Raw genomic sequence first — 24,561 nt, 5'->3', positions numbered from 1 at the left:
CACTACAAGTTAATTGTGAAATGGTTTGTGACATTCTATGATAATGTGTCATGCTATACAAGATTTGTTCTAAAGCTAGGTCCAAGTTAAACACTTTAAATAAAAGTTAACTCACCATAATGCATATAGCAGTTTCCTTTTGTGGGATCAAGCTGGATAGATCGCAAGAAATACTTTTCAGCTTCTTCCTTACGCCCCTGTGAATTAACAAACAAATCTTAATTGAGAAAAGGCTTTAATATCTCATAGTTTTCACCTTAAGTTGTGGATCAGCAAAGCAAAAATTCTGACAAAATTATTTCATTGCATGAAATGAGCAGATTCTAAACTCATATTATGAGAGAATACCAATTTTGTTAATTTATGAATGGTTAAATAATATCTTATGTAATATACAGCCATAGTGCTCTACATCACCAAAAAAAACACCATTCTGCCCATTGAGTCTGCTGTAGTCAAAAACAACTGGCTAACTATTCTAATCCCATTTTCCAGCAGTTGGACCATAACCTTCTGTCTTGGCATCTAAATACTTCTTAAATGTTATGAGGGTTTCTGTCTCTACCACCTATACTGGCAGTAAGTTCCCACCACCCTCTGAATGAAAATGTTTTCCTCACATTCCCTCTGAACTTCCTGCCGCTCTCCTTAAACCAATTCCTCTTCTTCATTGCTCCTTCCATCGAGGGGAAAAGTTCCTTCCTGTCAATGCCCCTCAAATTTATACATCTCAATCATGTACACCCCCCATACCCTCAATCTTCTCTGCTGCAACAAATAGACAGGTATCATATGTTGTCATTTCAACATCAATCTGTACAAAATATATCAGTAGTTGATAAATGTCGTTTATGTGTTAATCATGCCTTAAACAGAATTTGTCCAGTCCTGATAATATTTTAAATAAAATTCTGAAACATGCGCGCTCAAACCTATGTGTCTCAATTGTCGAATTCCAACGTCTCACTGTAACTAGCAGGTTGAGGATACAACCTTCCGAATGAGGACACTTATAACCATTACACAGTAAAATGAATATCAATGGTATAACTTATAACAGTTACACAGTAAAATGAATATTAATGGTATAACTTATAACCATTAAATGGTCAAATGAATATCAATGGGAAAAGTTTACAGAAAGTTCATTTTCCATGCTGTTCCACATCTTGAAGAATCAACATGCTTCACAATTCCTTGCACAGCATGAATTCTGATCATCCTGTCAATTTAGGTTGGATGGTTGCCTCAAAGGAAATGAAACAGGAGGCTTAGTCCACGGTTGTCACTGTCATCTAACCAACTCAAGATGCTTGGGAAGTAAGCGTTGTTTTTTTTTAGTTCAGGATATTGTGTGTGAAATGGAGGAATATGTTACAAAGAAACAAAAGAATATAGTTTATAAACGGTGAGCTGCAAACATTGAAGAATTTTCTTAAAGGATAGTTTATTCGTATAGGAGTATTTTCTTCACAAAATTAGTTTGACAAACTTCTAGAGCAATAGTAAAGCTGCTGTAGTGTTATTGTTTGCTTCAAGATATTTTATATGTCGGCTAAAATTTCAAGGAAAACCCAGCCAGCCAAAAGAGACAATTATTCATCCAGATCTCCCATTACTCAAGGAGTGAAAGTAAGCCAGTCAGTGTGCAATTCTCATACAGGCAGAAACACAGATAAACAAGATAAACAGTAGAGGAAAGACAGAGGCAGAAAGATCCATATGAAAACCACATGCTTAGTCACTTCAATTGCAAATGAAATGCTGTTTCCTTAACAATGTTAATTATAGTAAAGTTGAGATCATTAATTATTGCATGGTAAAATGATCTGTAATGTAAACATTTGCGTAATACTGCCCAACTTTCCATTTGTTTAAATGTTGTGCATTTACATAAGTTTCACTGCATCAAATTGATAGATTTGCCCAGCACACATTGTCATTTATTTTACATGGCAGAGCTATAAACAGACTAAACTATACAATCGGCATGTACAATCATAAATCAGTATTAGGTAGAATTTGACTGACTGGTAAGCCCAAGCACATTTTGTCTGATAAAACAATCAACATTAATTCTATTTAGAATATAAGCAAAATGTGAAAAACGGAAAATTGAAAAATAGTAGTTTCTAGATCAAAAGAAATTCTTGTTATATGATGGAAATATGTTGCAATAGTACATGCAATAAGGTCCACTCCTATATCAGCAAAAAGAAGTCCTCATCCCATTGTGCCTCACTGTAGCAGTATGATATATACAAACTGACATTTCAATTTTAGTGACAAATTCTTGTCATCCACACCTGCAGATTTGTGTTCAAGATTCAAGTGAGATTGACTTCATTTAAAACAATTTTGTATCTTCTATGCCCAGGATGCTGCAATGAATTGCAATGCCTAATGTTGTTATTTTGCAGCTCAGTCCCAATTAATTTAAGTGGGTAACTAATCAAACACCAATTAAAACATGCATCCTCCTCTTACTGATATATATCAGTGTAATAAGGGAACATGTGGCTTTTAATGTATGTGTAGTTTTCACAGGAAATAGTGAATTGAAGTCTGGAATGACTTGGATCCAAAGCAAATTAATAAACAAAGCAATGAAGTCATATCTCTGGATTGCTGATACCAGCAACATGGTTATTACTCATTGTTGTAGCAGAAGCCATTTAACATTTTGTCAACCTGACTTTCAGATGAGAAAGTGTGTGTGCCCTCTCAGGTGGATGCAAAAGATTCTACAGCACAATTTGCAGTACATATTCCTTCTATAGCCCTAACAACAGTTATCCCTCAAACAAAAGAAAGATCTTGTTATTTTCTGGATAAGATTTCTTCAGCAAGTGGACTGATATCACATAGCAGAGTACATGAACATCTATTTATATACATAGATTCAAGATCCCATCATTGAATGTTACATCAATTTGTCTACCACTGTTGGAACAAGATTTTACTATTTTCAGTGTTTTACTGGGTATATTGCCTCATGAAAATGAGTTATTCAATATAGCTGTAGAGGAAAAGCAGACATGCTCATTTTGTTCCTTTAATCGTGTGCTACTCTGACTAATCATGATTTAATGTTGACATGAGTCTAGGAGATATGCAAATTGAACAGAGGTTTCACAAAAATAGTGTCTCCAGAAAGTGAAGTGAAACAGTGTGTCAAACACACAAATATGAAGAGTATTCAAGTTGGAAAGCTTCAGATAATCACTTCATTGTTCAATTACATTTGAAGAATATGATTAGGCACCCAGTCCTGACATAATCCAAGTCAATAAAGGAAATATTCTGGCAGGCGTTGGTGCCAAATAAATACAGAATATAAAAGAGGTAGAAAACAAAAATAAAATAAACAATGAAAATACCTGTTTGCTGCAAAAATCTATTCCCATATCTGGAAAGAGCAATTGCATTTACAAGAATTATGAGCATTCCCAAAACCCGAGGAGATTTTGTTTCTCAAACAAATTGGGAAATCTGAGCTGCTGGCATAAAAATACTTAAAAAGATCAATCACCAGTCATGTGAAATGCAGCATAAGAAGCAGAATACAACTAATTTTAATATAACAGCAAGAGTGTCATGTTGCTGTTGAAACTGAAGCACATTGAAATTGTTGTATCTATTTACAAAAGTCTAACACTTACATTCCCAGTGGAGTTTAGTAATCAAATCAACTGAAGTAATTCCAAAGTGACTTGCCCTGGTAATAGGGTACAACTGTCAGATGGGCAAAGCACATTAGCATCACAGAAGGTTCATACATTATTTTTGTAAATCTGATGAAGTGGGACTTACAAACTGAGTGCACCAATTTCCTTCAATGTCTGTCAGCATAATCTTAAAGTCAATACAGCTAGCACCCAAATGTGCCTGCTGCATTAAACATAGGGAAAATGCTGGTCATAATAATTACTTTTTGTAACAACATTACAAATCAGACATATTGCTATTCAACAAATTATGTTCAATAAATTAAAACAATAATTATAACATGTCAGAAAAAAATATGGTCTTGTATTGATCAAATTTGCTTGAGAAGCATATTGAACATCTTTCAAGTTAAAAAACGTGCTGAAAGTGTGAAAAGTTTAAATAATTATGAAGGTAAGTGCTAAGATCTAATGACTTGCTTTCGTGAATGCACGATTTCACAAGGGACCACTTGTGTAATACGAGTTGTGTAAAGAGCATGAAAAAGATAATACAATGAACTCACAGTGAGTGCCAAAAGCTTTCCATACGTGAGATGGGCAGGGATATGATCAGGCTTGGAATGCAGGGACTCCAGGTACCAGTACTCAGCCTCCGTCAGTTTGTTCAGTCTCATGTATGCTTCACCTGTGGGTACAGATGAAGGTCAAAGCTCACAACGATATGTATCTTTAATGATACTCTCTCATAGCGCAAGAATACCAAGGAAAATTGTTTAAATATGTCCAACTCCTGTGCTTCGTTATAATATGACAAGTTAACAAATGGACAGATTCCACACAACAGAGAAGCCCAGCATACAGTACTTTGATGTCCAGTTTGAGTAATGACCTTTTGGAATTCAACCGTGCTGACTGGAAATAGAAATGAAGCATGTCACCAGCAACAGTACTCCTCCAAAACATTATTCAACCCAAAGAATAATATATTGTAACAGGTAGGAGGCCAGCATCCTCAGAAAAATAGCATTAATCTAACATCACATTCCTGAGGAAACAATGTAACCCTGAGCAGAGAGACAATAGAAATGGATATTTAAGGAATGGTTCCAAGTTAAGATCTACAGGCATATTAGCTCGGATTTTCCATTGGCCAGACTGTCATTATTCTAGTGCATATGGGAGGTGCGTATGGAGAGCTTGTAGAATCCTTCATCGTAGCAGACTCTGAAGGAATTGCCCAGGAATTTGAATTTTTCTCTGGGTAATTCCTCAAAGCCTGGAAGTCTCCAAGTATTTTGAATTAAATTGGAGATTTTGGAGGGTTCCAATGAAATTCAGTGAAATAGTTGTTGAAGAAATGTTGCACTATTAAATGAGTAGTCTAACTCCAGAATAAGTATTTAATTGACTTCATATTGCACCTCCTAGTACATGCCCATCTACACCTCCCCAAAACCATTTACAGACCCCAGACCCTGACTGGATAATACCTGGGGACCCAACACACCAGCCGCCAAGTTACCCCACCCCAAGACCTGACATAGGACCCAAGACTCAACTCAGGAAGCTAACACCCCTGCCCTGATCAACACCTGAACCTCCCCCCTACACCTGATATTGGAACTAACCCCTGACACCTCCCACTTCTCCCCCTCACAACCACTAACTCGATCCACTTGCTGCCAGACCCTGCCTGATCACCCTTCCTCTGCCTTCATTGAGAGTTCTGCATTATGGAACATCTCTCAGAATGGAAGTACAGTTGCATATTTCTGATGGAACATTGAGTGGAATCTATTTTCAGAAATGCAGAGCTCTCTTCTTTTGTTAAAAAGAAGGGCTGGATTGGCAATCCGTAAGAGATTGCTACTCCTCAGAAAATCCAGCCCATAACGTTTGTTTTTAAGTATTGGAGATGCTCATACTATATTTTCAATCCTATAGAGTATTCATAATTTAGTGTTTTGTCTAAGCTTGATTAGGGAGATATTCGTCACAATAGCAAATTTAACATCTTACTATTATTAGTTTTTTGTTTATCCCTACTCAAACAAAATTGAATAGCTTAAGGTAACACATTATGGTACAATAATATAAGCTCAGTGACATGATAATAAGTTTACAATATACTTTGACTCATCTTTCGACTGTAATAAGCACATTTGTAGATTGCAACTCTGAACAAGCAATAATGTCTCTGCAGTGGTACTTGTACCACCACATGTCTCCAACACAGGATCAACTTAAGTTTCTGTTTAACAAGCACTTTTAATGTGGTACTTTGACTAATATAACAAGAATTAATTTTCACTTAATAAGCATCATATGTTGTACACTACACTATCATTTTTTAAATTACCTAACTTTTGACTTTGAGCTTAATTTTGATTGAAAGATTCATCAGCTTAGTGTTTATATGAAGCTTTTGACTGGAGCCAGTTCCACAAGATGATATATAATTACTGGGCTAGTTAATTCAGAAGAGCTGCTTTACAGTATTTGATTAAAAAGATGACATTATTACAGACCCATTGGGCCAAACATACCCTTATAAAACACAAACACACTTCTTTACATGTGGCAGTGTGATTGCAAGACATGTGTTGGTACACTCACCCATCATGTTGTATAAGCTCTGTGGTGCAAACTGTTTTGGCATCTTCTGTATTGCTTCCTTATAAACAACTAATGCATCCTACATTGAAAAGAAACAGTGATTTGTAATTCAAATTTTATTAAACATTAAAATTCTATGAAAATACAAGTCCTTTTTGTTTTCAACAGAGAGATGCAAAGCATTAATTTAATATGTCAGCCATGTCCTTTCTACCATGTAGAAATCACATTTTTCTTTTCTGTAATCAGCTCCAATGCCGAAAGAAGATTGTTGAATTTCCTTTTATTTTAAATTGCCAGTCTCTTTTTTTTAATTCATTTTTGAGATGTGGGCTTTGCTGACTGGCCAGCATTTATTGCCTGTCCCTAATTGCCCTTGAGAAGGTTTTAGTCAGCTGCCAATTTGACCGCTGCAGTCCACTTTTTATTGTACTCTCTTTATTTCTCTTCTTTAATATGTCAACTCCCCTCTAAAACTTATGTGTTCCAAACACACAATCATTACCATCTAGAAGAAAACGAGGCATGGGAATACAAGCACATGCGAGTTTCTCTCCAAGCCACTCACCGCCCTGAATTGGAATTATATTGTTGCTCCTTTAAATGTTGCTAGGCCAAAATCCTGGAACTCTCTCCCGAAGGCAACGTGAGTCCACCCACCCCAAATGAACTGCAGTGGTTCAAGAAAGCAGCACACCATCACCTTCTGAGGAGCACCTAGGGATGGGCAATAAATGCCCCATCTCATGAATAATTTTTTTAAAAATCAGCCTGGGTTGCAATTGTATTATCCATGTAACTTCTAACGTAAGCACATTGTTTTCTGTTTCATGTCCATTTCTACTACTTTCAGCATTCAGGTAGCTCTGGAATTTTTCATCCTGTGCTGTGGGAATGTACATTGTGCTTGAACTTGAACTACCTCTCCTTTAAAGACCATTGATTATTTGTGTAAGGAGAAGATAATTCTTAGCATTCTGTATGATGAACATACTGTGGAAGAAAGTAATTAACAAGCTCAAAAAAGCAACATTTTGTATAGAGACTCTGATCGCTCATTAGTCTCCTATTGTACATCTGCCAATTTCATTTCTATTGAGATTTAGTGTTATAAAAACACAAGTACTACGGATAGAAATATGAAATAAAAACAGAAAGGGAAGAGCAGTGTAGAATAGGTTGCATTGTGAGCAAAAAATAAATTGAAAGAAGGCCATGTTAATCATGCTTGTACCTCAAAGTAACATCCAGGGCTTTGGAGTTTGAGGACAGAGAGATGAAAAAGCAAGTGTTGTATTTCCTGTATTTTTACAGAAAGATATCCAGTATGTTTGGCTGGATTGAGGAATAGATCAGTGTGTCCTAATGGGACTGATCCCTTCATATTACTAAAATGGAACATGAGGGAATTTGTGATTGTGCAGAATGTGGCGACAATGAAGGAATATTATCTATATCTGAGGCAGCTGAGTTAGTTGATGAGAATACAGAGGATCCTCTTGTAGTTCTGCAACCACAGAAGGGGTGAAAGCAGAGTTGTGGGAAAAGGCTGTATGCAATGAAAGACATCTATCTAACACAATAGTGGAAGAATTCCCAGTTAAGGAAAAAGGAAGACAGAACAGAAATCAGAGTTATCGTTTCAGGTCGAGTGACCCTTCCTCTGTTCTATTTGGCATGACTTTTTAAAGGCCATTTATAGGCTATCGGCATCTCAGGCTAGGCCAAAATATTTACCGATCATAAATTGCCCAGAGGCAAGTTAAGAAGCAACCATGTTGCAGTGGATTCAGAGTTATATATAGACCAGATAAAAAAAACAGTAGATTTCCTTCCCTAGAGAATATTAGCAAACTAATTTTTTTTTCTCAATGAGGAACAGCGATCACACAGTTACTGTTGGGCTAGAGTTTTACTCCAGATTTTTAATTGAATTGTGACCAGCTGTTATGGTGGGATTTGAATCCATGTCCCCAGAACATTAAGAGTATCCCACTGCCTCCCTGGAAGTGCCAGGAGCTATTGGAAGTATCATGTGAGTCTGGCTAAAATGGTCTAAAATCTGGAAATTTGTTTGTATAGCTACAAGACACTAAAATGCTGGGTGTTTTTCCAGAAGTGACCACACCATTAACCAAATAGTTGGTTGAAAAGCAACTTTGGAAAGCTACACCACTGTCATGAACCAAGGGAAAGGCCACATTGCTGATGATAATATCAGAGATTAAATTTAAAGATGGAAATTGTCATCAAACAGACTCTTGACCTACCCTCGGAAACAGCATATCGTGGACCCATGTAGCTAAGTACTGTCATACTGTCAGCTGAAGAGGGGATACCAGTGTGCAAAGTGTGCATTTTTTGCATCAACTATTTTGTGTCAAAGTTAGCTTTTTATTTGAAATGTTATCATATTTGCTTATTAATTCAGGCGTAATTTGCATTTGAGCTGATTTGTGTGAAGATAAAATTTACAAAAAGTGAAATCTTAAAGGTAACTTAGTAATTTTGGAATAAAATAATAAATGTGGTTAGTTTGGTTTTTCACTGCCCGTAAGGATTATAACTGGGCAGATGTGAGATGGAGAGGTACAGAGGTTTAGGGCCAGAATAAAATCTCAGGACCTAGATTTCTTCTCTCAGAGAGTCATTCATCTTTGGAATGCACTTCCGCAGACAGCAGCGGAGATTGGGTCATTGAATATGTTCAATACTGTGTTAGATAGCTGTTTCATGAGAGAGTTATGGATTATGGGAAAGAGGCAGAAAAGTGGAGCAATGGCCATATAAAGACCTGCCATGATCTCATTGTTAAGTGGAGCAGGCTCGATGGACCAGATGGCTTATTCCTGCTCTGATTGCTTCTGATTTTATGATCCATTGACTGCTGAATGCCCAGCTGCCAATGGGTGGAGTGAAGTAATTGGTGAATGTGTAAAAGATCAGATTTTCAGGAATGCAGTGTTCTTTAACTGTTGTAGAGCTGGAACAGATTGCAGAACGAAGAAGGTGAAAGCCCATGTAGACAATACACAGCTCGAACATTTTAAATTAAATACGCTGCTGAAGCAAAAAACAAGTTAACAAGCACATGTGGTGACGGGTAGGTGGACCTACAGCATGCTGAGATATCGACATTGGAGATTTGGATCAAGTCAAGTTTATTGAGGGTGAAAGGTTAGCTTAGAGACAGGTGGGATAGTTGAAAATTATAAGCTGTAAATTCACCTAATAGTCAGGCATAATGTTTGAATCATGGATTCATGCCTAAACCAGGATTTGAATATTGAATTTACTCAAATGGGAAATGATGAATTATCAGGAGTGTTGAAAGATTATTTTTAATTTTGTCCTCAATGAGCACCAAGTCATTAGTTGGGAAACCTGGATCATTTTGAAATTCACATTTCAGTTGAATTTAAGCAGTAAGCTGCCAACTCCTAACTGGCATCCCGTCCAGCTCACGGGTTTTAGTTGACTGGAAATCAATACACCTCTGCACAGAAAGAGCCTGCAGGCAAAAGCCGCTGGGCTAGCGTTATTCCTGAGGTGAATATTGCAGACTAAGTTCCTATCAGGCCATTGTTGCATGAAAGGTTCCATATTAGCAATCTTAACTTTTCCAACTCTTCATAACTCTAGTTTATCAGTCCTGATAACAATCCGATAAACCCTCTCTGCAAAACTTTCCTTCCTTTATGTTTTCTCTGACCATCTTTCCTGGAGCTTAAAATTGTGCACAACATGTTTGGATTATTCTCCTTGGTACAGAGAAGTTTAAGAGATAATGAAATCAAGGACTTCAAAGTTGAAAGAAGCATTGATGGAGGAGATGGAGGAACAGTATACCCACTGGCAAATGGATCAATAGTCAGACATCACAAATTTAAGAGCAGAATTTTGGTCCTGTGACAAGTAGCACAATTCAAGAATGCTCCCAGTTTGTCACACCTGCCTTGAGAGAAAGATCCTCACCAGTCCTGGTTGTGACACATAGGTGGCAGGTGAGGGGTATAATTGGGTCTGCTGATCCTAGACACACATCAGAAATTGCCACAGGGGTTGCTGTTGGTGGAGGTGGGCTGTTTAAAGTGCACAGTTTCATTCTCTGGGACTTCATCAAAATTGTTTCCCTAATTTTTAGGCCCTCACTGCTTACATCTCATCACCTGTCAAATGCAGCAAATCCTTTTATAATATCTTTTGGTCAATTAAACTATGAACTTAGAAGTTCCTACTCCCATATCCTTTGCTGCAATGATTATAAGCTGTGGACATCAGCCAAACACTAATGGTAGAGCAACAGTCCCATAATGCAATGACAACAGCTACTGCAAGAAAGATTTTTTCAACTCTCATTGACAGGTTTAATAGATTGGCATTCTACAGACCTTATCTGCCCTGCATGACTCCAAAATATTCCAGCTTGCTGTATCTGCTTTGGAAGAAAATGCCTCATCAGACCTGATTTCTTCTCCAGGGTGGAGAGTGTAGGATGAAGTTGGGCCTACCAACCCAAGATGTAAATCAGATGCTGCCCTAAAGTTGTGTGACTCCGAGTTAAGGCCCTTGTGAAGACAAAGATTATTTGAATGTAGCGCTGAATTCAAATGACCCTGATCAAATTTATTGATACGTGAACTGTGCCCTAACATCCTTTCCCTATCAGCAAAAGCTCTCAAAAATGGGGCCTGGTGTCACCCATCAGTTAAGATCTGTGCAGTCTCCAGGTTTTTGAAATCATTGGCAAAAGAACAAGAGCATTCTAACTGAAAAAGTGTGGAAGCTGATTCCATAAATAATTTTAAAATGAAATTGGATGATACTTGATGATAAGGAACTAACAAAGCATTGCTTAAAGAGCCAGGGTGTGCAACTAAGAAAGATTGCTTCTGAAGTGAGACGATGGACCAATTGGACCCCTTTTACAATGATGAACCTTCCCACCCCACCCCCCCAATAATTTTTGTCAGCATGTAACTATCACTTCTCAGTTGAAATGCTGTGTAGTGATACCTTCAGTAAAGGCACTGAAACTTTATCCACTGCTTCCTTAACTGTGTATTTAATTTTTGATTGATTGCTTAAAGATATTTATGCAGGATAATCCAGATAAGCTCAGGAATTGGATCCTGCTGCAACACAGGAGACAGACATTGCATAACACAGGAGAGCAAGGCGCAAGAGATACCAGTTTGAGACAGATATTTGCTTTAATCAGTGCAAGCCAGTAGAACAAAGTTGTACTGCTAGCTGCCAGTTATTTTTCTCAAGCATAGCAGAGTTCTGTGTCTAATATAAAAATCAATGCCCACCCAACAAGTAAAATTCTTTAATACATTTACATTATTGAAAATGTTAGAGTAGAAAGAAAATCGCTCAATAGTTAATGTGACACATAACATTTGGAAGTTAACCATCTGCATAAATCCTGGCACTCTTTTTTTTTAATTTATTAGCTTGCTCTCCTTGTTAAATCTCCATCCAAAGTATTGGAATAATCATACACGAGTAACCATTCCATTGATATCGAATTACATAGTTACTTTAACAATCTTGGAATAGGTGAAAGGTCAGGCTAATCAGCCAAGTTGCAACTTTAATGCTGACTTGAGCAAGTTATGACAGCAATTTGTTTTTTTGGGTTGAGAGGGGATGATCTCTGTAACATCCAGAAAGATTGCCAGTAAGCTATACATCTTCAATAACTTTTTGTGGCATTCACCATCAAAAGGTCTGCTCTAGACAAATATCAGACATATTCCTCCATGCACATTCCATGCTGTACCATGAATTTTGGTGTCAGACTTCAGGCCAAAAAATTGGTAATTGGTTATATCACTTAGGAAACAAAATTTATTTCATGAGAATGTTTTATGAATACTATTGGCTCCTTATCTAAATTGAAAATATAAAATCTTCATATTAATAAATATTTTATCATTTTTAAAGCTGTGGTGCTTTAATATTTTGCAATTGGACCATATGAACCTGGATTTCAAACTGATATCTAGCATGTGATTAAAAAAGATTAATTGTGCCAATTATGGGCCAAAATCTTATTGAAATGTTGGGGATCTTGAGTCCTGGCTACAAAGCCCATGGAGTCATAGCATCATACAGTGCAGAAACAGACCCTTCAGTCCAACTCACCCATGCCAACCAAGATTCTCAAACTAAATTAATCCCATTTGTCTGGCCCATATCCTTCTAAACCTTTTCCATTCCAAATGTCTCTTAAATATTGTAACTGCACATGCATCTACCGCTTCCTCTTGCAGTTCATTCCACATATGAACCACCCTCTATGTGATATTTGTGTGAAAAAGTCACCCCTCAGGTCCCTTTCAAATCTTTCTCCTGTCACCTTAGAATTACCCCCTCTAGTTTTGAATCCCTTCACCTCAGGGGAAAAGAACACCTTGTTTTCACCTTATCTCTGCCCCTCATGATTTTATAAACCTCTATAAGGTCATCCCTCAACAACCTATGCTCCAGTGAAAAAAGTCCCAGTTTATCCAGTCTCTCCTTATTACTCAAACCCTCCAATCCTGGTAACAAATTTGTAAATATTTTCTGCATCTTTTCTAATTGAATAATATTCTTCCTATAGCAGGGCGACCAGAGGTATACACAGTACTCTAAAAGTGGCCTCAGCAACATCCTGTATCCCAACTCCTAAACTCCACAGTCTGAGAAATTAAGGCAAGCATTCCAAACAGCTTCTGTCTAGCTGTGTTGAGCTGTGACACAACTTTTAATGAACTATGTACCTCAATCACAAGGTCTCTCTGTTCTGCAACACTCCTTAGAGCCCTACATTTACTGTGCAAGTCCTGCTCTTGCTTGTCTTACCAAATTGCAACACCTCGTATTCATCTAAATTAAAGTCCATCTGCACTCCTTGTCCTATTGGTCAAATTGATCAAAATCCTTTTGCAATCTTAGATAACTTTCCTCATGGCGACTATACCATCAGTTGTGGTGTCATCCACGAAATTACTAGCATTTCTTCCTATATTCTCATCCAAATCATTTATATGAATGACAAACAACAATGGACCCACACCGATCCCTGCAGAACACCACCTGCTGCAGGCTTCCAGTCTGAAAAAAACAACATTCCACCACCAGCTTCTGTCTCCTAATGTCAAGCCAACTTTGTAGCCAATTGGCAAGCTCTCCCTGAATCCCAGATTTTCTCTACATCTCCCAAGGAAGGCCACCAGTGGCTATTCAGGGAGTGAAAGCCCTGCCCTGCGAAACCCGCCAAAAGAGAAGTCAGGCACACTTTGCACTCAGCAACATCATGGAGGAAGCTGTGGCTGTATCTATCAGATTCCTAGGATCACCAAGGACACAGGACAAAGTAAATGATACCAAAAGTAGGGAGGAATCAGATTTCTCAAGTTGGGAGTCAAGAAGAGAGGGGTCAGAATGACTGGAAACAGGGGGCTGGCATATAATTTCCAGTTGGCATCCTACCCAATGTCTAGTCCCTCAATCAGGAACTGAGTGTATTTGTTCAAGGATAGTCACCCCTTATACAATGTGATAAACTAGCCACAGGGTAGCAGCTACCAGGAAGACAGCATGTTGACATGCCCATCTCAAGCAGCGTGGGTCCTTGCAATGTGGGCCGAGGTCCTCAAATGGTTCCTGATTAGCAATTTAAGAGTCTTAATTGACAGTGGAGTGAAAATTTTGACCATGGGCCTTCTTGCTCAGAGCTAAGTCTGGTGGTGTTAAGGTTTGTGTAGGCCATCACACTGCTTAATTAAATGCCATTTCTACCTTCAAGCGGATGCCCTCAAGATGCTGAAAATTCCACCCTGTGTGTGAGTTTGAGTGATATATTTAAATATTTCAGGTAATGATAAAATTAAAATATAAGGCTGAATTTTATGTTTTTTTGTCTAAGTGTACAATTCATTAAGTATCATCATGAGTCTTTCTCAGTTAGGCCTCTGAAGTTTTCTTATGTTATTGGCCCAAGCGTGTTCCTTATCCAAGAACCCACCCCTATGGCGTCCCTCTTGACTGATACTAAGCCATTCGCCATAAGCAGAAGAACTCGTCACTGCTCAGCTATCCTTGAGTGGACCAATATCACTTGCATTTACGCCATCCTGTGGACCCAGGCAAGCACTGTCAGCCCAAAGTTGCTCTGCAAAGTCCATGACTTTTCCCCAGACTTGGCAGTTAAGGGGAAATTGGTAACTTGCTTTACAGGCAGGTACCTAAAGGATCCAAAATAGGATGGTGAAATGGAGCTTCTCACAGAGTTCAAGGGTACACCTAATCAGGTCCTGGTGATTTATCCACTTTTATGCAATTGAAGACATCCAGCACCTCCTCCTCTATAACATGGACATTTTTCAAGATGTCATCATCTATTTCCCCATGTTCTATATCTTCCATGTCCTTCTCCATAGTAAACATTGTTGCAAAATACTCATTTAATATCTCCCCCATCTCCTGTGGTTCCATACATCAGCTGCCTTGCTGATCTTTGAGAGGCCCTATTCTCTCCCTAGTTACTCTTTTGTCTTTATTGTATTTATAAAAACCTTTTGGATTATCTTTACCCCTTTTTGCCAAAGCTATCTCATGTCCCCTTTTTGCTTCTGACCATTATATGCCAACTGTTCCCTCATTCATTCTCACCCAGCCAACACCCTGCTCTCCTAACCCTGAATGGTCACTGCAATGTCTATTCACTTGCTCAGGACACCTTAACACCTTTCCCAGATCAACACTAATACTAGCAGCTGTGCCACCCATTCTTAGCAGATTCAATCCTTCTCTTTTCTCTTTTTCCAGAAGGCTCCTAAGAAGGCAGAAAGTGCCAGAACGGATGGTAGGGCAGACCGATATTTGCCCCTGCATGTGAAATGTTCTTGCAGTTGTATTGCACAACTTTCAAATGCTGAAGCATTTGGCAAGTGAATTGGGAAGGTATTACAGAGGCTGGCATGTGTTGATTGCCAGCTTCCAAGAACGTGGGGTGATTGCAGCCCTGAAGCGTGCCCTGATCTGTCGGTGCTGGGTATCCAAGATGGCGGAGCAAGCAGCAAGCTGAAAATGCTTGGTGTCCCGCTTTGATTTTCATCTCAGGAGTTCTCAGCATCTGTTTTCCTTGCTGCAAGTGGTATGATAGGAAGCTACATATTAATGAGGCAAGATGTGCAGTTAATGAGGCCAATAACAAGCAATAACCCCTGTTAATAGGTATCTCACTGTTTCCCAGCAAGAATCTCCACACGACTTCTGTAACTTAGTCATAAAATACAGCTAGTTATCCCGACATTGAGAAAGACCTCACTGGACATTTCATGTGATTCTCCCAGATTCCTCACTATAGACCATATCAGTCAGGGACCTATAATATTCCACACATAATTCAGCCATTTTCTTCTTCAATGATTGAATAGTCTTGAATGATTGAATGGCCTGCTCCTCTTGGAACATACTTTACATGTTCACTGTTACCATTGTACTTTTAATCTATTCCTACCTCATGCTGTCCTTGTTCATGTAGGAGTTTGCCTAAGTTGTATAAGCAGCTCGTTACTGAACTCCTGTGGGTATGAGGGTCTTTGAGATTTTCGTCTGAGATGTCAGCACATATAACAAAGGTTCTCTTGGCTTCTTCTAACTTGCCCTGGTTCATTAAAATAATCCCAGTGTTCAGATAGGCAGCTGCAAGAAAAGGAGTAAATAACTGTCAGAAATGTTAATTGAGCAAAAACATTCTGTTCTCTATGCTTGCGCATATCAATTGACATTTTTCACTAAAGTTTGGAATTTCTTTTACCAAGCATTGGCAAAGGTACCATTGATTACGAGAATATCAATGTACACATAAAAGGCAAATTAAAAGGCTCAATTATTGGAGCACTCAGAATTATGTTGAACATCTGAAAAGACTGGGCAACTTGCAGAGCTGATTTACAAATCATGTTTAAGAATGGGAAAATATTTACATTATTATCTTGTGCTTATGTACATCTAACAACTGCTGTTTCCCAAAACAGATGGGTAACTAATCTAATTCCTGGATTTACCAAAGCTACTATCCTCTTTCTAGGGAAGTCTTGCTTCTGTAATGTTCATGGCTCAAGCTCTTCACTGCACTGAGAGGTGTGGCACAACCAACTGGTGTACAATGCACCCTGTGCTATTAACCATCAGATGGAATAAATATCTTAAAATAATTAAGCCTCTCCATTTAAAATGTGGTTTCTGCCTGGCCTTGCGTTGTTTTGAGTGCTGTGTGGATTTTCAGCAGGAAAACATGAAAGAGTTAAAAATCAGAAAATTGGAACACCAGAACTATTCCCATATATAAAAAAAATTGACAGCAAAAACTATTTTCAGCTACAAGAGCAGAAACTGGAGCAAAATCAGGCTTTCATCACTGTTGTGAAATCAAGCTTTCATCGCTATTACTGCAAAGAGGAATAACCATAAATTACAATACTGACACATTAATTGGTTCATCATAATGAGTGTTGACCAACTTACATTTGGTTTGTTTTAAATTAATGCCCTAGATCTGGATAGTGTGGTTGTTTTGTTAAACAATACAGCTCATTAGCTATTTTCAAATGCAAAAGTCTGTTAATGTTTTCAACAGCGATAGGTGGTTACTTACATGCCAGGGTAGGCCTGCTACCAATTGCCAATTTATAGTAATGTAAGGCCTCTGAGAACCGGTCATTTTCCTGTAGAAGCAGCCCTCTGACAAATAAAAAAAATTGTAGAAATAGTTGGTACAAAGATCAAGTCATTTATGATTAACAGAATACTTAGGGAATGAATGCATCACTTGGAGAAGGGCAGGATTAAAAGAAGGACTACCACCAAAATACATGCAAAGAAAATATTCCTGGTACAGTGCAAAACTGACAACAGCAGGGTGTTGTTTTATCAACCTGGGGTTATCAAGCTCAGCAACAGAAACACACTGCCTAATGATCTTTGCAAAGGTTTATCTCAGGAGAGTTGGAAAGCTGATTCTTCTTACTGTTCCTGTGTCATGTTAGTCCACATGTCCCTGTGGTGCAAGGTCATAATTGTCAGCAATGCCCAAAGTCATATGGATGTGCATTTGTCTTCAGTAGCACAGGCCTCAGAATTGTTATCTGTTTCCCTCTTCCTTTGATATTCACTTGTCCCACTGTTTTTGTACAGGTGCAATTCAGGCAAAATGAGATTCTAACTGCAACTAGACAGGATCTTCATTGAGATTTACATTAAACAGGGATCAGCATAGATTATGCCTATTGCAGACACTAACAGGAGAACCTAGCACCAATAATCTGGATCTAGTGTGGCTAAAGAAAGTTAACTATTTTTATATTTTATCTTGTAACAAATTTATTGATGGTTGGGAAAGCCTTGAAAGGGGAAAAAAACACAAAATAAATAGCCATTGTCATTTTAGTACAGACCGTTCTAATAAGAGTTCAGATCATCCTACAATATCTGGGCATCCTCATTCCTATAACATGATTTCTACTGGTCATTACAAATATTTTGTTGCTATAGCATCTGTTTTATTTACAGATTAACACTTATCCGCGAGATTTGTCAATTAGCATCAAAATGTCTGGGTCATCTCATTGTTATAGCAGTTATCTTTACCTCATCCCGTGGTAATCTCATTCACACAGCAACATGACCAATGTTGATATGAAATAAATCTAATCTGTTATCTTAAAGTTTATTCAATTTTCAAACTAATATAGCAATACACAATACATTAATTCTTAAAAATAAAAATAAAGTTCAAAACTCTTGTGCATGCAATAACCAGGCTTCCTCTAGCTCATGTGCAAGTTCCGGAATCAAGCTGTCAAGTGCATTTGTATCAAAAGTAGGAAACAGTTGCTGGAAGTAAGCTTTCAACTTATACTATCCTGCTATTCAGTTTTACAGAATGGAAGTCAGTTTATCAAAGTCACTCACAAGGACTTTAATTAAGCAACCAACATCCTGTAAAACAGGTACATTGATTTGGACTGGATAATGTGAACATCAAGTTAGTTGACATGTTCCAATCTACTCAGTGGAGGTGTTTTTTAACTTTAAAGGCAGGTGTCCATCACCAAACTGATGAGAAAACAGACATGCAAAATCAGCACCAGCATCATAACCTGGAGAACTAGTTTGAGGACAATGCATGTAAATGTCAAACAAGTGATTGGCAATGTTCCAGTGGATAAACGTCCTATACCAGAGATATCAAGTTACTTGCCTCCCCACAGATTCTCACTTATCTCTAAATGCTTCCAGCATGCTCACTTTCTATTGTAGATATCCATCAACTATAGGGTAAGTCAAGGATTGCATTGAATTGAATTGAATTTATTGTCACATGCACCAAGGCACAGTGAAAAGCTTTGTCTTGTGAACAATACAGGCAGATCACAGAGTTAAATAGCATAGATAAGTAAATAATAGGTAAACAGCGGCAAAAACCAAAACACAGGTACAGGTGAATGCTAAGAGTTTCTGAGAAACCAGATGATGTTGAAACTTTACACCTCTAATTGAGTGTAATAGACAAGAGGGAGAGATTAACTGAATTACTCTTACTGTTTTCTTCTTTCATGTGTAACAGTGTATTTTTTTATTTTTGTTTCTTATTTTCTTTTCTCTTTGAAAAGATGGTTTCTTAAATAAACATCCCTTGTGAAGAGCAATTTAAAATGATTCACAAAAAATCTTTAGGGTTGTTACAAAGCAGTGTTTATTATTGCATTTAAAACCTAGTAGACTGGTTTGCGATACACATTTACACACAGAATCATGCAAGGAAGAAAAAAGGAAAAAAAGAGGAGTTACAAGTGGCAAATTGCTTAAGATCAAAACCATCAGAATTAGTTCTCATGAAATAAATACCTGGAAATCAATGTCCAGGTAAAATTCTACCAATTTGCTGTGTTTAGAATTATCCATGTACAGGCTCTGAATCAGTTGGACTGCTTGTGACTGTGTAACACTTGTAAACTAGGAATTGGTTCACTCCTCTGCTGAAGCACAGGTTTCTTTCAAAAAATCAGACTTTTCAGAAATATTGTGATCAGAGGCAGGTATTTAGCAAGTGTGGAGCTACTTTCTCTTCTGTTGTTTCAAACAGACTGATGAATAAAAGACAAATCTACCAAGATATATCAGAATGGGAGTCAGTTAATTAATATCAATTAATATCACTTAAGTAAGGCACTAAGCTAATAAGTTGAATTTGATTTTCCTTTGTTATAAAACATTGAATTTTATAGCAAATTACTATGAAATAATTTGCATGAAGTCACTGAATGGGATTTGATAGTCTCCTTTGTCCAGAACTGCCTGAGGTAGCACGACATCTACTAACCATTTGTGTTCTCTTGGCTGCAATGTTCACATAATGTAAGGAGTGTTGCAGTCCAAAAGTTGATGAGCTGACCTTTGTTCTGATAATTACTGGACATCCCGGGAAGTAGTGTACTTGCTCTTTCTGTGTTTGATAACTTTCATTTTAATACATGGCAAGCGTCCTTTTTTTTAAGAAAGAATGTACATGAAATATATAACTTCTTAACAGCAAAAAACTTAGAATATCTCTATTGCTGCCATTTGGGCATTACAATAGAATTCCCCATCACTAGAGTATAATCTCTGGTCAGAACAATGTTATGAATGTACACATACGTTAGTGATTAGTTAAGTTGCTCAACATGCCAGCAGGTGGAATTCCTAGTAACTGCAGATTTATTACTGAGAGCTGAAACACATGCTTGTTAGTTCTATTAGCGACTCATGACTATTATTCCTTGCAGGAATGGGAAATCTGATAGTCTTTCTGGGATCAAAGCAGCTCCAAGATGACAGATCTGGCAAAGATAAGTTGGAGACAAGTTAGCTTCAGTGACAAACTTGGTGATCAAACATTTGAGCCAGATAGGTTCATTGCATCCAAGGCATTGTTTGAAATTGACCAGCCTTATTACTTCCCTTTAAGGATTTGAATACATCTATAATAGGGAATGGAATTTTTCATGCTTCTCTACAAATCATGGATTGAATTTACATTTTGTTTTGGCTAAGTCGAAGTCGCATTGAGACTTTTGGAGGGAATGCTGCCATAAGGCCTATTAATTTCACATCCAATTCTGGCCCCATCTTTTCACATACTGTTCTGGAAACAACTCTCCAATCAGCCGATACACAGGAGTTCACTAGCATCCTGTGTGACCATGTCTTCTCTAAACTTAAGTTGTGCATCCAGACAAATACTGTCACTCAGGAACTGCCCTACACCATTTGCCACTGACATGGCAGATATTGGGAAACTGAAATCTCAATTTACAGGCAGAATCTTAGAAGTTCTGCTGGATGAGGTAGTGCAAAGACAGGACGTCCTCTTCTTCAGGACTAGGAGTGGTGACCATAACACTAGATTACACGGGCATGCCAGCATGGTCTGAAGATGCCCATAGTCCTAGCCATCAGGTAAAATGCCCAGCATTGTAGGAAGATGGTCAATGATCTTCTCCACTCCACTTAAGTCTTACTATCTTCTCTCTGCTACATCATACCCACTCTAATTCTGCTACTGGACTCACCCCAAGCAAAGCCCTTGTCCAGCATTTGCCTGCCTGCACGTCTTCCCTCACCCACCCCAATTCCCAACACCAATGACCCAGCATTTTCTCAACACTGCCAACTTGCCCGCTCAGGATACTTCCCCACTTGCATCGAAAGTAACAGATGTAACAGAATCCTTTAAAATAATCAAATACTTGCTTTTTCAAAGGGGCCCCCACTAATCCCTTGAAGGAATGATGTGCATGTGCAAGTTTGACTCATGCTGTAATGCTTAATCCTGAAATGTTCAAGGGAATGCTTTAGGTAATACATTAAATCAAAGGTCCTTCTGCCTATTTCAGTGGTTAAGTTGAATATTTTTTTTAAAGTGTTGCATAGTTTGGAGATGAACAAGGAATTATTCCATTTTTCTGAACAGCATTTGCCTCTCAACCAAAAACAGAGGATCATGAGGTTGGGTAGAAGCATCAAGAAATACCGAGCTTGCTGCATAGCTCCCTTAACGATAATAGTAGGGAAAATTTAATGTTCAAGTTGCATTACATTTCACCCAGTCTGATGATGTCACAGATTGTCATAGTTTCACACATTTTTGCTGGAAAGAAAGCAAACTAATACAAGGTTCTGATGGAGACAGAGGTGTCATCCTTGGACTAACTGGTCAATGTATCTTGTACTTATTGTTATAATGCAATAAACTGCATATTAGCAGGTCAGGCAGCATCCTCAGATGCTGCCTGACCTGCTGTGCTTCTCCAGCAACACTCTAATCTTGATGCTGATCTCCAGCATCTGCAGTCCTCACTTTCGCCTAAACTACATATTATGAAAGACTTTCGTTAAGACAATGGTGGTGCACCTTCCATCAGTGTTAAATAAACAGACCCTTAGACTCAGCATAGAAAAAGGATTGGTGACAGCAACACATTCCCAAGTCACCACTGTTTGTGCTGCAACGTAGACATACCCTCAGGCCAAACTGTTGCAAAGTTGCTCCTCCATACCAGTGGCCTGGGTATGTGGTCCCCTCCTACACAGGCAACAACTACATCTGCCAATAGGGCTGCCATTCTTCTAAAGCTGCAGACACAGGAACATGCCTACTGTTCTCGTAATTGGAAGGTGTTTGGCCAATTAGGAGGCAACCTCCTGGAAGATCACACCAACTGGTATATTGGCAATAAAAGTCAGTTGCAAGTTCTTTAGATACTGCCTAAGATGTGTAAAATGTTTGCTGTGTTTCACAAGTGAAAACAAGTAATTTTCCATCAAAGGTCTTAGAGTGTTTCTGAAAGATATAATAAGGTGCTTATATAAATTTCACTCCACATTTTTTTCATGTTCAAATTGCTTCTCCTAAAAGTAAATCTAAATATTTCCCTCAACTGCTGAAAAGCTTCCTGCTGAAAACTTCAGGAACAAGAGTTGGGGGAAGGGGATGCAAAGAAAGCTACAGTAAATAGGTCTGCATTTCTGTACTTTCACATTTTTGCTTTTCTTTCTGTAGGACATTCTGTGATGCTTCGTGACAAGAACTTTAAAGAAGAGTTTTTTAAAAAAAACTACACATGCACAACACTGCGTTTTAATACAGGCAGTGAGTTGTGCATCCTTTTTGAAAGAAATTAACACTTCGTTGAGAAATGTACAAACTACACCCAGTGAAATCATTTAGAGGATGAAAGGCAGCATGGGCTGACGATTGTCATGTTAAATTATTACAATGTTTAAAGTTGGGCAGTGTTTATAATATGGGATCTGTGTATTTAACTCTCATTATTTATAGTGACATGAAAGAGTTGAATCGTTCAGTTTTTTTTGTGTTGATTTGGTTTCTGCAAACCACAAGGTACTGATGTCACTGCAAACTAAAATCTAAATTAATGTGTATACATCCATTTGTATAAAAGCTCCTGTGTGAATGCCCCGCCAACATGAAACCCCCTTTAAAAATGCTTAACTGCTCAAAAACATGAAGATCACAGACTAACATATTTAACCCATAATGTCACATTTCAATATGTCTACTAAAGAAACGTATAGCTGGATAACTGTGTACAACTTCATGATCTGGAAGAGTTGCCTTTATCAACTTAGAACCCAAAGTCAAAGAAATGACTAATGCAGATTATAAAATTGTGGGTTTACAAGTAGTGAATGGTGAATTCACAAAGTCAACAATGACAGATGCAGGAAGGCAAGTGGTATTTATAGGCAGTGGGATGAGTGTTCACAGACACAAATGAAAGTGTCTGAAGTCAGTAAGGCAGGAGTGTCCATACAGAAAGAAGAATGAGTGTTCATAGATAGAGAGCAAAGAAATGTCTACATAAAGAGAGGTAAGGATTTACCAAAAGCAGTGTCAGTACTCCACAGAGATGAAAAGTGTCTATATTCTGAAGAGTTACTGTTGACAGACAGAGAATATATAGACAGAGTTTTCTCTGTATGATTCTGATATGTCATTTTTCATGGATGGAACACTATGCCAGTTAATTATTTTGGCAGTTCTAATATATTAATGATTGTTGAAATAAGTTATTGAAATCGTTAAGGTACCAGACAATGTGTTCAAATGATTATGCAAATTTGCACTACATCAGTGTTCCTCACATTAACATGTTATCACATTGAAAAAAAATTCTAAATCATCGATAGACAAATTATCATTCTAAATAAAGAAATGTTACTCTAGTAATTTAAAAATAAATAAATATTCCTGTACTATTGCACAATAGGAGTAAAAGTCTACTGTAAAGTGTAACATTTTTAAAAAAAATTTCCAGACGAATATTGCCTGAAGCTCTTATTATCTGTTACAATTCCATACCTTTCTTCATACCTTCATGGGATATGGCAAGGTAAGCTCCTAATTATCATACCTAATGAATTGAAGTGGAGTGATGAACTGCTGTAGTCCATTTGATGCAAATAAACCAAAGTGCTGTTAGGGAAGAAGTTCCAGCATTTTAAAACACATAATTATGAAAAAGTGATGTTTCACTTTTCAGTCAGGACTGTTATGTGACTTGAAGATTTAAAAATATAAGCTATAAGTATTAAGTTGGCCTGGAGCAGTATTTCGTACAGCAATAAAACGGTGCTATTTTCTGGGTCTGTAGATCGGAAGGAGCAAAATGGCCTTCAGTAGAGTGTTATGCTCTTAGAGTCACAGAGTCATAGAGATGTACAGCATGGAAACAGACCCTTCGGTCCAACCCATCCATGCCGACCAGATATCCCAACCCAATCTAGTCCCACCTGCCAGCTCCCGGCCCATATCGCTCCAAACCCTTCCTATTCATATACCTATCCAAATGCCTCTTAAATGTTGCAATTGTACCAGCCTCCACCACATCCTCTGGCAGCTCATTCCATACACGCACCACCCTCTGTGTGAAAACATTGCCCCTTAGGTCTCTTTTATATCTTTCCCCTCTCACCCTAAACCTATGCCCTCTAGTTCTGGACTCCCAGTCCCCAGGGAAAAGACTTTGTCTATTTATCCTGTCCATGCCCCTCATAATTTTGTAACCCTCTATAAGGTCACCCCTCAGCCTCCGACGCTGCAGGGAAAACAGCCCCAGCCTGTTCAGCCTCTCATTGTAGCTCAGATCCTTCAACCATGGCAACATCCTTGTAAATCTTTTCTGAACCCTTTCAAGTTTCACAACAT

General features: G+C 38.1%; 1 protein-coding gene across 3 annotated transcripts in view; it reads right to left on the bottom strand.

The window, feature by feature from the left end:
• Window positions 1–24,561, bottom strand: part of tmtc2a (transmembrane O-mannosyltransferase targeting cadherins 2a) — a 181,997-nt gene that overhangs the window by 29,900 nt on the left and 127,536 nt on the right. For all 3 annotated transcript variants that reach the window (XM_043709687.1, XM_043709689.1, XM_043709688.1), the window contains exons 5-9: window positions 16,945–17,030; window positions 15,805–15,989; window positions 6,288–6,366; window positions 4,235–4,356; window positions 116–197 (exon numbers count right to left, since the gene is read on the bottom strand). In XM_043709687.1, coding sequence (XP_043565622.1) covers window positions 116–197; window positions 4,235–4,356; window positions 6,288–6,366; window positions 15,805–15,989; window positions 16,945–17,030 — 554 coding nt within the window. The remainder of the gene's footprint in view (window positions 1–115; window positions 198–4,234; window positions 4,357–6,287; window positions 6,367–15,804; window positions 15,990–16,944; window positions 17,031–24,561) is intronic.

The sequence above is a fragment of the Chiloscyllium plagiosum genome, chromosome 19 (genome assembly GCF_004010195.1).
Source record: "Chiloscyllium plagiosum isolate BGI_BamShark_2017 chromosome 19, ASM401019v2, whole genome shotgun sequence".
Lineage (NCBI taxonomy): Eukaryota > Metazoa > Chordata > Chondrichthyes > Orectolobiformes > Hemiscylliidae > Chiloscyllium > Chiloscyllium plagiosum.
This window is presented reverse-complemented; position numbering and strand designations above follow the sequence as displayed.